The sequence below is a fragment of the Equus caballus genome, chromosome 13 (assembly GCF_041296265.1).
Source record: "Equus caballus isolate H_3958 breed thoroughbred chromosome 13, TB-T2T, whole genome shotgun sequence".
Taxonomy (NCBI): Eukaryota; Metazoa; Chordata; class Mammalia; order Perissodactyla; family Equidae; genus Equus; species Equus caballus.
In genome coordinates this window covers 53,682,725-53,695,698 of record NC_091696.1, presented here as the reverse complement: position 1 = coordinate 53,695,698, position 12,974 = coordinate 53,682,725, and the positions used below count along the sequence as shown (strand labels likewise).

The 12,974-nt window shown below is 54.7% G+C and overlaps 1 protein-coding gene across 5 annotated transcripts in view; it reads left to right on the top strand.

The window, feature by feature from the left end:
• The window catches only part of FAM234A (family with sequence similarity 234 member A), a 34,108-nt gene extending 21,929 nt beyond the window's left edge, over window positions 1-12,179 (top strand). For 2 of the 5 annotated variants that reach the window (XM_001496735.4, XM_070232536.1), the window contains exons 2-12: window positions 568-868; window positions 6,438-6,557; window positions 6,871-7,062; window positions 8,060-8,190; window positions 8,563-8,695; window positions 9,017-9,146; window positions 9,456-9,596; window positions 9,916-9,991; window positions 10,196-10,351; window positions 10,871-10,973; window positions 11,063-12,179. In XM_001496735.4, the coding sequence (XP_001496785.2) occupies window positions 601-868; window positions 6,438-6,557; window positions 6,871-7,062; window positions 8,060-8,190; window positions 8,563-8,695; window positions 9,017-9,146; window positions 9,456-9,596; window positions 9,916-9,991; window positions 10,196-10,351; window positions 10,871-10,973; window positions 11,063-11,274 (1,662 nt within the window). In that variant the 5' untranslated portion in view covers window positions 568-600 and the 3' untranslated portion in view covers window positions 11,275-12,179. Of the gene's footprint in view, window positions 1-5; window positions 341-567; window positions 869-6,437; window positions 6,558-6,870; window positions 7,063-8,059; window positions 8,191-8,562; window positions 8,696-9,016; window positions 9,147-9,455; window positions 9,597-9,915; window positions 9,992-10,195; window positions 10,352-10,870; window positions 10,974-11,062 lie in introns of those variants that run through there. The other 3 variants (XM_005599092.4, XM_070232538.1, XM_014730298.3) reach the window with 3 other exon arrangements.
• Window positions 12,180-12,974: the final 795 nt, after the last annotated feature.

The window sequence follows — 12,974 nt, the reverse complement described above, 5'->3', positions numbered from 1 at the left end:
AGTTTAATCCTGAGACCGTCCTCTAAAGTCACTGCTGCTTCCCTTTCACAGACATGGACCCGCCGGTCCAGGGGCGAGGGCGGGGCTGGGACTGCACAGCCCGCCCTCACGAAGCTTTTGGCTCCAGGGAGGCCCCGTGTGAGGCTGGCTTCAGCCGATTCCCACCGGGGCTGCCCTTTCCATCTATGCTTGAGGCTGCGGAAGGCGGTCAGGCGCCCAGACTTTGAGCCTCGGGGCTTAGTTAATGTTTAGCCTGTGGGTCTAGCAGCAGTAGCCTGGCCCCAGCGTCGCCCTGTGGCTCCCTCAGCTGCCCCAGAGTCCGCAGGCGGAGGCCCCGAATGTAAGGATGAAAAACTTTCCGCCTGCTGGCTCTACGCAACCGGTCTGCCTCTGAAGTAAAGACTTCTCAGGTGGAAGCTGTGCCACCCTAAACATTTATTTAGCTTTATTTCCTGGCGGATGGTGCAAGGTCACAGCTGCAGCCAGGCTCCTAAGAGGCTGAAAACAGCAAAGCCCCGGGAGACTGTCTCTGCCGCTTGTTGACTGTGCCCTGTTCTGTTGATGCAGTGACCAGGAGTCAAAGTTGGGGATGTGCGCACGATGACGGACACCAAGGACTTAGAAGCTGAAATCCACCCCTTGAAGAATGAAGACAGGAAGTTGCAGGAGGATCTGGAGAACCGAGCGAAGAAGGAAGACATCCTGACAAGGACGCCTCCGCAGTCCCGCCTCTCCCGCTGCCGGGCGGTGGCGTTTTTCCTTTCGCTGTTCATCTGCCTTCTTGTGGTGTTTGTGGTTTCCTTCATCATCCCGTGTCCAGACCGGCCAGCATCCCAGGGGACGTGGCGGATCCATTACAACACAGCAGGTGCGCCCCCTCCCCAGCGCGGTCTGAGGGGTGGGCGGTGGGGCGGCAGGTGTCCCAGAGTCCAGAGGTGTCTTTGACAGTGAATCACCCCTGAGTGGCCGCCAGTACAGTGTTCACGGTTTTCCTGGACTTTTAGGGATCAGCAGAGCGGCCTCTAAGGAAACATGGAAGGACCACCGTGGGAGCACAGGAAGGGTGGGTTGGGGCAATAAAGGAAAGTGGCCCATTTGGTTCCTTTTCTGAATTAAAAAAGAAATTAATGAAAAGGCACAGTGGGCAGAACAGACACAGAGAAGCTGTCGTGAAATGAAGAGTGTGCGGCTGATTTTGTCGTCCAGACCCGGTCTGCTCAGCCAGAGTAAAGCGCACTTTCACTTCTCCCTGACGATGGGCAGCCTGGACCCTGGCCTTCCTGAGAGCTGAGTCAGCCTTTCTCTGGACGCTGGCTTCTGGAGCCGGGGACAGCCCTGCAGTCACCGTGTGGGTGGATGTGAGCGCTCGCGGCCTCGGAGTGCTGCTTTGCATAGACCCAAGGGCTTCTCTGTGGAGTAAAGAGACTTTCTTGTTTCAGCCTCACTCGGGGTCAGTTCTGTTCAGAATTTGGTGCTTAATTTTGAGGGGGAGGAATAATATGTTTCTGTGTTTATTTTTTGCAGCTTTATTGAGGTATAGTTTACATAATATTCACTTGTCTTGAGTATACAGTTCCACGATTTTAGTTAGTTCACAGAGCAGCTATGTAACTGTCACCACAATCCAGTTTTAGAGCATTTCTGTCGTCCCTGTGGGATTCCATCAGTGCCGTCCCCCTCCCCAGCCCTAGGCGGCCACTGGTCTGTCTGTCTTTGTAGACTTGCCTTTTCTGCACGTTTCATGCAAATGAAATCGTATAATACGTATCTTCTGAGTCCAGCTCCTTTCACTCAGCGTGAGCTCGTCCGTGTAGCATACTCCTTCCTGTTTATCACCGACCAGTCTTCCTTTGTAGGGAGAGACCATATTGTTCATCTGTTCACCAGGTGGTGGACATTTAGATGGTCTTCAGGTTTTGACTTTTATTAGTAATACTGCGATGAGCATTTATGTACAGGTCTCACGCGGACGTGTTTTTATCTCTCCTGGGTAGATTGCTAGGAGTGGAATTGTATGTGTAACTTTCTAGGGAGCAGCCGGGCTGTTTTCCACAGCACCAGTGGAGAGAATTCCAGTTCTCCACATCCTTGCTCACACTTGTTACCATCTGTCTTTTTGATTGTAGCCATCCTAGTGCGTGAGAAGTGGTATCTCACTGTGTTTTTAATTTGAATTTCCCTAATGGCTAATGATGTTGAGCATCTCTTCATGTGGTTATTAGCCATTCCTACATCTTCTTTGGTAAATATCTATTCAAATCTTTTGCTCATTTAAAAAATCTGATTATTATTGAATTATTAAAGTTCTTTATATATTCTAGATACAAGTCTTTTATCAGATATATGATTCGCAAATATTTACAACCGGTCTGTGGCTTGTGTTCAAAGGATGTCTTCTGAAGCACCAAAGTTTTAAATTTTGATGAAGTCAAATTTATCAGTTTTTTATTATGGATTGTGCTTTTGGCATAAGAACTCTGCCTAATTTCTTTTTTTTTTAAAGATTGACACCTGAGCTAACATCTGTTGTCCATCTTCTTTTTTCTTCTTCTCCATAAAGTGCCCCAGTACACAGTTGTATATTCTAGGTGTGGGTCCTTCTAGTTGTGGCATGTGGGACGCCACCTCAGCATGGCCTGATGAGCGGTGCCATGTCCGGGCCCAGGATCCGAACCGGCGAAACCCTTGGGCCACCGAAGCAGAGCGCACGAACTTAACCACTCAGCCACTGAACTCTGCCTCATTTAAGGTCATGAAGATCTTTTCCTGTATTTCCTTCTAGAAATGTTATAGTTTTAGCTCTCCTATTTAGGTCTGCAATCCATTTTGAGGTAGTTTTTGTGGCCAGTGGAAGCAAATGGTGGAATTTCTGGAAAGCAGCCCAGCAGCCTCCGTGAGTCTGGGGGAGGGTAGCTCACATGTCAGCACCCACTGGTCCCAATGCTCTTTGTTGAGGACGTTGTCCTTTTGCCGCTGAATCGCCTCGGCTCCCGCTTTGACACTCGATTGACTGTCAGTCCTGTTGGGTTTGCCTCTGTCTGTCCTCACACCACATTGTCTTGATTATAGCTTTACGGTGTTTTGAAATAGGGAAGTATAAGTCTGCCGACTTTGTTTTTTTTTTCCTCAAAATGGTTTGGCTCTTTTGGGTCCTTTGCATTTTTATGTAAATTTTAGGATCAACTTGTCAATTTCTGTAAAAAAGCCTTCTGGGGTTTTGATGGAAATTGTGTAGAATCTATAGATTAGTTTGGGTAAAATGCCATCTTAACAATTAATCTTCCAGTCCGTGTAAATGGAGTATATCTCCATTTATTCAGATCTTTAATTTCTCTTAACAATGTTTTATAGTGTTCCATGGACAAGTCTTGCACTTCTTTTGTTAAATTTATTCCAAAATGTTCTGTCTGATGCTACTGTGAAGGGAATTGTTTTGTGAACTTAATTTTCAGGTTGCTCATTGATAGTATGTAGAAATACTACTGGTTATTATATTAATCTTTCATCTTGTGACCTTGTTGAACTCATTAATGAGACTGGTAGGTTTATGTGTATGTTCTTTTTTTCCCCCCAGTTATTTTATAGAGGTCATAGTGCTTTATAACGTTGTGTAATTTCAGGTGTACATTATTATTTATCAGTTTCTGTATAGAGAGCATTGTGCTCACCACCAGTAGTCTAGTTTTTATCCATCACCATGCATATGTGCCCCTTTACCCCTTGTGCCCACCCCCAACCCCCTTCCCCTCTGGTAATCGCTGATCTGTTCTCTTTATCCATGTGTTTGTTTATCTTCCACGTATGAGTGAAATCATAGGCTGTTTGTCTTTCTCTGTCTGGCTTATTTCACTTAACGTCACACCCTCAAGCTCTATCCATGTTGTCACATATAGGACGATTTGTCTTTTTGATGGCTGAGTAGTATTCCATTGTGTGTGTGTGTGTGTGTGTGTGTGTGTGTGTGTGTGTGTGTGTATACCACATCTTTATCCAGTCATTTTGGCTATCGTGCGTAATGCTGCAATAAACATAGGGATGCATAAGTCTCTTTGAAGTGTTGATTTCATGTTCTTTAAATAAATGCCCAAGAGTGAGATAACTGGATTGTATGGTATTTCTATTTTTTATTTTTTGAGAAATCTCCATACTGTTTTCCATAGTGGCTGCACCAGTTTGCATTCCCACCAGCAGTGTATAAGGGTTCCATTTTCTCCACGTCCTCTCCAACATTTGTTATTTTTTGTCTTGGTAATTATAGCCATTCTGACAGGTGTAAGGCGATATCTCATTGTAGTTTTGATTTGCATTTCCTTAATAATTAGTGATGTTGAACCTCTTTTCATGTGTCTGTCACCATCTGTGTATCTTCTTTGGAAAAATGTCTCTTCATATCCTCTCCCTATTTTTTGATCGGGTTGTTCACTTTTTTGTTGAGTTTTGTAAGTTCCTTATGTATTTTATTTCCAGAACTTCTAATCGTCTCAGACAGAAACTCTGTACTCAGCAGACAGTAACTCCCCATTCCTCCCCGCTCTCCATCCTGTAGGAACCTCCAATCTACTCTCTGTCTCTATGAATTTTCCAACTCTAGGGACCTCATAGTAGTAGAATCATATCATATTTGTCCTTTTGTGTCTGGCCAATTTCACTGAGCATAAGTTTCCTCAAGTTTCATCTATGTTGTAGCATATGTCAGAATTTCCTTCCTTTTTATGGGCAAATAATATTCCATTGTATGGCTGGACCACATTTTGTTTGTCCATTCTTCTGTTGATGGACACTTGGGTTGTTTCCACCTTTTGGCTGCTGTGAATAATGCTGCTGTGAACACGGGTGTGCAAGTGCTTAGTTGAACCCCTGCTCTCACTTATTTCGGGTGTTTCCCCAAAGAATGAAATTGCTGCGTCACATGCTAATTCTGTGTTTAACTTTTGAGAAACTGCTGGACTGTTTTCCACAGGGGCTGCACCGTCTTATGTTCCCACCAGCAAAGCACAGGGCTCCAGTTTCTCCAGCTCTTGTTTTCTCTCTCTCTGTTTTTAGATAACAGCTGTCTGAACAAGTGTGAAATGGTGTCTTGTTATGGTTTCGATTTGCTTTTCCCTCATTACTAGTGAGTGTTCATGTGCTTATGGTCATTTGTATATCTTCCTAGAAGAAATGTCTATACAAGTCCTTTGCCCATTTTTCACTTGGGTTTTCTTTTTTGTTGTTGAGTTGTAGGAGTTCTTTATATATTCTGGATATTAATTTTTTATCAGATAGATGATTTGCGAGTATTTTCTTTTAATCTGTGGATTGTCTTTTCACTCTCTCTCTTTTTTCTTCTTCTTCTTCTCCCCAAAGCGCCCCCCTAGTACATAGTTGTGTATTCTAGTTGTAGGTCCTTCTGGCTCTGCTATGTGGGACACCACCTCAGCATGGCCTGATGAGCGGTACCATGTCTGTGCCCAGGATTTGAAGTGGCGAAACCCTAGGCCCCTGAAGTAGAGCACATGAACTTAACCACTCAGCCACGAGGCTGGCCCCTCATTCTCTTGGTAGTGTCCTTAATGCACAAAAGTTCTTAATTTTGAAGTCCAATTTATCTATTTTTTGTTGCCTATGCTTTTGGTGTCATATTAAAAAAATCATCTCCAAAATCAATGTCATGAAGATTTTTCCTTATGTTTTTTCTTTTGTAGTTTGAGCTCTTTTGTTTGTTTGTTTGTTTGTTTTCCCACTGGGAAATCTTTATTTTATTAATTTTTCTTTTGGTGAGGAAGATTGGCCCTGAGCTAACATCTGTGCCGATCTTCCTCTACTTTTGTATGTGGGATGCTGCCACAGCATGGAGTAATGAGTAGTGTGTAGATCTGCACCCGGGATCTGAACCGGCGAACCCTGGGCTGCTGAAGTGGAGTGTGCAAACTTAACCACTACACCACCAGGCTGGCCCCAATATAGTTTTAGCTCTAAAGTTTAGGTCTTTGATCCATTTTGAGTTCATTTTTATGTATGGTGTGAGGTAAGGGGCCAACTTCATTCTTTTGTTGTTTCATTTTAAAGCATATAGTTTGTCATTTGAGTCCTTGAATGAAAGGAAGGAGTAGACCTTACGAGTATGGAATGTGGACTCCAGATCCCAAGCGGATGTAGGGGAGGGTCCCTTCCTGAAGAGAAGTTTCAGAACATCCGTGTGTGACACTGTCCCTCCCTAAAGCTCACACGTGGCACCTGCGCCCGTCCTGCTCATGCGGCCTTGCTGGTGCGGCAGAGCATGGGGACTGCTCGTCCTGGTGAGGCAGAAGCCACAGGTCCTGTGCTGGTGATCTCATGGGGGCGGATGCTCACTGCCACGGAGCCCCACGGAGCAGAGAAACAGGTGGTGTCCAACGTGGCCTGGCCTTCGCAGCGGACACGGCCCGAGGAACGTAGTATGTGGTTTTCTTTTTCAGTCACGTACGACTTTCTGGCTACAGAAGATGTAAACAGAGACAGGATCCAAGATGTTCTCTTTCTTTATAAAAGTACCAACAGCAGCAACAGTTTCATCAACCGATCCTGTGCCGATGAAGGTAATTTTGTTTTTATCTGGAAAAGGAGGGGTGGGAGGAGGAATCCTCTCACTCTGCAGTATCTGGGGAGCACTGGTGGAATTTCTGGGAACTGTCACATTGCCCTTCCTTCCTAGCAGGACTAGAAAGAGACAAGGAGACAGGCTCTGGTCTAGGCACCCAGGTGGCTGCTGACCCCTGTGGGGTGAACACCAGGGCACCCATGAGTCTGGGGGTCAAGGGCCCAGGGACAAAGGGAAGGAGCCCAGGCGGTGGGGCTGTGGCCGGGAGCAGGGTGCGCACCTGGCCCACAGAGTTGGGTCTCCCCCTGCAGGCTTTTCCTCTCCCTGCACCTTTGTGGCTGCAGTGTCAGGGGCCAACGGCAGCGTGCTCTGGGAGAGACCCGCAGCCCAGGACGGGGCTCTGGTGGAGTGCGCCGTCCCCCAGCCGAGGGACAGCGGGGCATCTTCTGCCTGCATCCTCGTGGGCAGACCCAGTTCTTTGATCGCAGTCAACTCGTTCACAGGTAGGCCACTTCTCTCTGTGGCTTCACCTGGGCCTCACGCCTGGGGTCCAAGGCCACGATGCTCTGAGAAGGGTCAGCCCGTGACAGCAGGGGTGGCGTGACTGGATGGGAAGGGAGATTACAGGGGTGGGAGGTAACTCCCACACAAGGTATCATATGCCTCGGCTACTCTGACATGTCACACTCCACGGTGTCTTGTCACCTCCGGTTTAAATCCTGCTCATGGGTCACAGCAGAGCACCTGCTGGGGGTTAGCAGAGGTGAGGAGGAGCTGAGCTGCCACTGGCTCCCGGGCGGTACATGGGGCAGCCAGAGCGAGCCAGGCCGTGCCTCCGCATCGAGCCCACCAGGGCAGCCAGGACCTGTCCGTGCCATGGATTTGCAGGCGCTTAGTGTAACAGGCATGTTTAGGCACTGAGCGATGGCCCCTCGTAGCTTACCAAGGTCCTAAGGAATTTGGTGAGTGTTAGCATTTCCCTTACCAGTTATGGTTTCAAGGATAGAGAGGAAAATGAAGAGCAGGCTGGAAATATTTTAAGAGGAGAGGACTCCAGTTAAAAAAGATGTGGGCAAGATTATATCTGGGTGAGGACCTGTGGTCCCTCGGTCCCACCATGAGCATGCACTTCACTCTCTCCCTCCCATGTGCGGGGCACGGGGAAAGGCCCTTGTGGAGGCAGGGGGTCCACCTGTGACCCCAGCAGGAGACGGGGTCCTGAGAGGCCTCAGGAGGTAGCAATCAGGCCCTGTCCCTCCGGGTGGGGAGCGTCGGCCCTAAGATGTTCTAGAGCCGAATGTCAGAAAATGCAGACAAGCCGGAAAGGAGGGGACTCTGTGGCTCCCAGCGTCGCTGGCCCAGCTGGAGCGCCAGCACCGTGAATCAGTGTTCAGCGGGTGTGGCCTGCACCTGCCAGGAGCCTCCCACTGGTGCTGGTTGTGTGTCTGAGCGCGGGGAAGGGGCTGCACCCACAGGCAGTGACACTGCCCTTGGCTTTAGGGGAAACACTGTGGAGCCGTCCCAGCAGCTTCGGTGGGAATGCTTCTGTGCTGCGCCCTCTGCTCCAGGTGCCCGACGTTGACGCCGATGGTGCCCCTGACCTGCTGGTTCTCACCCGGGAGGACGGGGAGGTAGGGCTCCTCCCGAGTCCCCACAGCCTCCTCTGCCTCCAGTCCACTACCACTTCCCAGCAGAGTTTGGGTCTGACCACCTCTCCGGGGACGCGCCCAGGGCCCTGCGCCCCTGGCATCTGCAGACTCAGCACGCTGGGAAGCTCTGTCCCTGCCCGCAGCTTCCGGCCGCCCCAAGAGCAGGGAGCGGGGAGTGCCTCTCATGGGTGCCATGCGGCGCTGGGGTGAAGCTCCACGGATGGAGGGCTCCGCGGGCTGAGATGGGGCTGCCCGCGTCTCCCAGGAGGGCTGCGCACAGGCACCCGGTATCAGACACTAAATCACAACCACCTCCTCGGACGACAGACTGCTGACCCCTCCTGTGTGTTGCAGGTTCATGGCTATGTCCATTCAGGCAGCACTGGGCACCAGATCGGCCGCCGAGGCAGCCTCGGTGTAGACGGGACCAGCGGCTCCCTGCTCCACGTCACTAGGGCGGGTGCCCCCTACATCCTTCTCCCCTGCGGTATGTCACATCTGCTCTTCCCAGGGCCGCCCCAGCCTCGGAGGCCGTGCTGGTCTCGGAGGCCGTGCTGGTCTCAGAGGAGCTCAGCCCCTCGGGGAGGACAGAGTGTGAGGAAGTCTGACCGCAGCCACACTTGTCAGCTTCTGCCTTAATTCCAGGGATGCGAGTCAACACCATCGGGCTCAGAAAACCTCAGGAGCCCCAGCTCCCCGAGGCTCGGGGAGGGCACCGCGTGTCCTGGAAGCGGGGCTGGTGGGCGCGCCTCCTCCCCAGACCCCGGCAGAGGCCCCCATGACTTGAGGCTCTTCCATGTTTGAACAGCGGGTTCGCTGTGTGGCTACTCCGTGAAGGGCCTCTACGAGAAGGTGACCGGGAGGGACAGCCCCCTGAAGAAAGACCCCCGCTGGGAGGGCATGCTCAACGCCACCACCCACAGGCTGCTTCTGCACAGGTTGGTCTGGGCGGCAGCTCCTACGGGTCGGGGCCGCTCCCGAGTGCCCAGAGCCGTCGAGCCGGCGGAGGGGACGAGGGCCTTGCTGTTGGGAACCATGAGCCAAAGTCGGCAAAGAGAAGCTGGATGAAAAGCAGAGAAGACAGGGTCCTGACAGTGGGCTTTTCCTGGTCTCCCCGGAGGGTCTCGTTTCAGAGAACTGGGAGTGCGGGCTGTGCCACGGGAACCCGAGGGACGCAGCCCAGCAGCACATGGGGGGTCCCGGCCTCCTACCACCTCTGTGTTGAGCCCAGTCCCCTGCCTCTGCAGCTCTGGAGCTGTCCGCTTCCTGATGGTGGTCCCGGGGAAAGCCGGCGAGGACCTCCTCCTCGTGAGCTCAGAGGCCTGCAAGCTGCTGGACGGGCAGGACCTGGCCCCCAGGTGGACCCTCAGTGCAGCCCAGGTCCTGAGGTATGGGGTCCTTCTCCAGGAACCTGTGCGATCGCTGCAAGCCAGGCACCCCCAGCCTATCCCCTTGGTGGCCCTGGGGATGACACTGGGGGGCTGGAGGGCCATGAGCTTCTGCCAGAGCCTCCTGCCTGTCACCTGGTGCTGCCCTGTGCCCACATCAAGGGGCTGGTGAAGCCCCTGGTGTCGGCTTCCCGTCAGGGCCCTGGCATGGGCTGCCCCCGCTCTGCCGAGGTGTGGCCAAAGAAGGTGGGGCGGGCCTGTCCCCAGGTGTCTGCTTCCAGAGGCCCTTGTGAGTTCTCCTGCCCTCTTCTCCTTCCAGGAAACCCGTCCTCGGCTACTACAAGCCTGACACCTGGGCCGTGGTCATTGAAAATGGGACCGGCACTGACAGACAGGTCGGCTGCACTTCCTTCTGAGGGGCCTGCCTTTGTCCACAGCTGAGGAGAACTAGTCTGAACAGCACCTGGCTGTGGCCGGGAGGCTGAGCCCCAGTGACCCGTCCTGTTTGCCTTTGGGGGACAGCTCCTCAGGGCTGGCAGGGCTGGCCGTGTGCCTGTGCAAGCCCCGCCGAGCCCCGCACGCTGCCCCTCCCTCCCCAGATCCTGCTCCTGGACCTCAGCAGCGGGGCCGTCCTGTGGAGCCAGGTCCTCCCGGGCCTCCCCGGGGACCCTCAGTCCGCCAGCCTGCCCACCGCAGACCACCGCTCGGCCTTCTTCTTCTGGGGCCTCCACGAGCTGATGGGCACCAACCAGATGGTACGGGCAGGGCAGGTGCTCGGGGCACGCCCGCCAGGAGCATCCAGAGTCCAGCGGACAGGCCTGGGTCCTGCCTTGAGGCGCCAGGAGCTAGCCGGTGACTGTGACCCGGCGAGCCCAGATAAACAGCAGCTGTGTGAGAGCGGGCGGGATGCGGCAGCTGAAAGGCCACAGGGGAAGCCGGGGCTGGGGTCTGCCTTGGGGCGGATGAGGGGAACCTGGGAATAAGTGGGGGCACAGGAAGACGGGCACAGTGTTCAGCTAGAGGACACCGAGGAGGGTCCGGGTTGGTTGAGGGGAGAGGCGGCAGGTGGGTGGAGTTAGAATGGGCATTTTTGGGCCCCGGGTGGGGACGCTGGTGGACACAGCTCTGGGCGTCGTCACTGTCAGGAGCATCCCGTGAGGGGTGAGCTCAGCATTGCCTGGCCACCTGGCCAAGGACGCTTGGTGTCTGCCACCCGGACATGGAGCTGGTCGTGGCCCCAGTCACCCACGCCCCATGGCCTGTTCTTGCCCTAGGAGCCCGGAGATGCCCAGCACAGCCTGTACATGTTCCACCCCACCCTGCCTAGCGTGCTGCTGGAGCTGGCCAACGTCTCTGCCAATATCATCGCCTTCCATGGTGGGTGCGGCCTCCACGTGGCCTGGGCTCCACCCGCTGCGAGGGCTGCTCTGGCTGGTTCCCAGACCTGATGGCCGTGTCCCCCACAGCGGTCCTGTTTGAGCCAAGCCGCCACGCTGCCTGCCTCCTGCTGACCGGCCCAGCCAGCCCAGACGTACCCGGCCTGGTCTCCGTGGCCAAGCACAAGGTGCGGGACCTCATCCTGAGCAGCAGGGTGGTCCACCTGGCCGAGGGCGGACCTGACAGTGACGAGACTGTCAGGGACCGGTTCTCCCGCCTGCGGTACCGGAGCGAGGCCTAGCCACGCCGGAGCTACGGGAGAGGCTCCAGCTGCTGACATTAAAGGTCCTGGGACGTCGCCCCCTCGCCCACTCAGTCTGCACTCCGACCCCCACTCCCGACCCTGCCGACACTCTCTGCCAGGTCCTCGTCCTGCCCAGGGATGCGCGTGGGCGAGGGGACGCCCAGGCCTCTGCCCTCTCCTGCCCAGCATGCTGTGAGGACACTGGGGTCATGCTCAAGGCCACCTGCCTTCCCGGCGGTGTCGCTGGGCCACTGTGGGCCGTGCTTGGCCCTGCGGCGGCCCACCTCACTCATCCACTAGCCAGAGGGGCTGTTGCTGTGGGAGAGCCTGGGCTCCATCCACAGACATCCCTCCCCTCGACCCGTCTGAGCCTTTCTCTCTGCACTGTCCGCTGGGGTCATGGCGCTCAGAGGGTGGTGGGCCCTGGATGGCAGTTCCAGCCCCGCCCTTCGTACTGCAAGGAAGGGAAGGCGTTAGCGTGGCTGGTGGTGACTTGCCCTGAGGTGTCCCCTTGACTGGGCCCATGGGGGGCGGGGCTGTATGGGCCGGGAGGCCCGCCAGCCACTCGAGGGTGTCCTTCGGAGGGTTCACGCCCCCGTGCTGGCTGCTTGTGCTGTGAATGTCCCAGGGAACTGGCCGCAGGACGCGCCCCCTTGATGCACACTGGAGCTGCTTGTCTCCTGGGTCCCTGCACCCCTGGGTGTGGCCAGCGCCTCTCCTCCTTCCTGGTGCTCGGACGGCCCCGGCAGTCGGTGTCACCTGACGCGGGACTCACCTCTGTGCCTTGTGCGCCCAGGCCCGCCCCGCCATGGTGCTCTGTGCGGTCAGCTGTGCCCAGATGAGAAAAAGCAGCCTGACCCAGGCACCGCAGGAAGAAAGCAGAATAAACATCTTGCACTGACCGAAGAGCCCGTGAGGGCGCACGTGCCTCATGTCTGTCTGTCTGCTCCAGAGGGGCGAAGTGGATCTGCTGCCGGCCGGGCTGCTGGAGCAGGGTGGGGAGGGTGGCTGAGGGGGTGAGGGACCCTCTACCTGTGCTTCTCGGAGCGCCCCACCCACAGCAAGCCGGAAACCCGGCCATGGACGTGGATGTGCTCCGCCCGGGGCAGGCAAGGAGTCCCCCAGCACCCGTGCGTCCCCGAGGCTGGCCAGGGAGGGGCTGGGGGTGAGCTCTGGCAGGGGGACCCCCAGGGGGCCTCAGTGAGACCAGATCTGGGTACCAAAGTGATGAGGGCCGTGGCTTTGGAGGATCCTGCGGAATTTCCTGTGGACATTGAAATACGAAAGCCTTGTTTTCTAGCCACACAGAACCACATCCGAAGGCCTGGGGCGGGTGACAGGGGGCTGAGTTTGAATGAAGCATGTCCCTTGTCCCTGTGAAAAGCTGCCCAGCCAATAGGGCCTCAGCATGACGGGGCTGCGATGACGAGTCCTGTGAGTGAAAGTCACCAGGGGCAGGCAGGGCTGGGGCTCAGCGCCACCCACAGTCTCCCAGGGTCTAGGTCGGGCCTGCAGTGCTGGATGGAGGAGCTGGCTCTGGGAAGGAACTACCCGCAAGCCCTGGGACAGTAAGCAGAGTTGGGACCTGAGCCAGGGGACGCTGTCACAGGTGGGCATACTGCACCTGGACTTGTAAATCAAGCAGCTGCGCACAGTCACTCGGTGCCTGGGGGTCGGCCTCTGCCGGGCTCCCTGCA